The sequence below is a fragment of the Volvox carteri genome (genome assembly GCF_000143455.1).
Source record: "Volvox carteri f. nagariensis unplaced genomic scaffold VOLCAscaffold_683, whole genome shotgun sequence".
NCBI classification, from domain to species: Eukaryota; Viridiplantae; Chlorophyta; class Chlorophyceae; order Chlamydomonadales; family Volvocaceae; genus Volvox; species Volvox carteri.
In genome coordinates this window covers 3390-4074 of record NW_003308182.1, presented here as the reverse complement: position 1 = coordinate 4074, position 685 = coordinate 3390, and the positions used below count along the sequence as shown (strand labels likewise).

Here is a 685-nt window from a genome sequence, read left to right as displayed (position 1 = left end):
TTTAACTCGTGAAATACGTATTTCTTCTATTAATGGTAAAACTTCTAATACTGGCATTGGGCATGCTTCTACATATTTATCAATTAAATCACGTTTAGAAGTTCTATTACCAATTAAACCGGCTAATCTTAATGGGTGCGTACGAGCTTTTTCACGTACTGAAGCTGCTATTCTATTAGCAGCAAACAAGGCATCAAAACCATTGTCTGTGACAATAATACAATAGTCGGCATAATTTAAAGGTGCAGCAAAACCACCACAAACAACATCACCCAAAACATCAAATAAGATAATATCATATTCAAAAAAAGCATTTAGTTCTTTTAACAGTTTTACTGTTTCACCAACTACATAACCACCACAACCAGCTCCTGCTGGTGGCCCACCTGCTTCTACACAATCTACACCCCCGTATCCACCATAAATAACATCTTCCAATTTTTGTTAATTTTCATCAGCAAATCAGAACAAAGTTTTTACTAAAGTTTTTTGATCTGATAAAAAGCTGATAAAAAGATTCTCTATGTTTATCAATATAATTAACAATATAAGGTGCAGCAATCTCTATAATTGCTTGATAAATAAATAAATAAATAAATAAATAAATAAATAAATAAATAAATAAATAAATAAATAAATAAATAACACCATTGTTATAATTGTTATAAAAAGCTAAGTTTTATTT

At 29.3% G+C, this 685-nt stretch overlaps 1 protein-coding gene across 1 annotated transcript; it reads right to left on the bottom strand.

Annotated features, from left to right (window-relative positions):
* Positions 1–435, bottom strand: VOLCADRAFT_36866 (uncharacterized protein; the record flags this gene model as incomplete). The annotated part of the gene is made up of 1 exon (XM_002959746.1): positions 1–435. A coding segment is annotated over one exon (435 nt), but the record flags the coding sequence as incomplete, so codon positions are not given.
* Between the last annotated feature and the right edge of the window lie 250 nt (positions 436–685).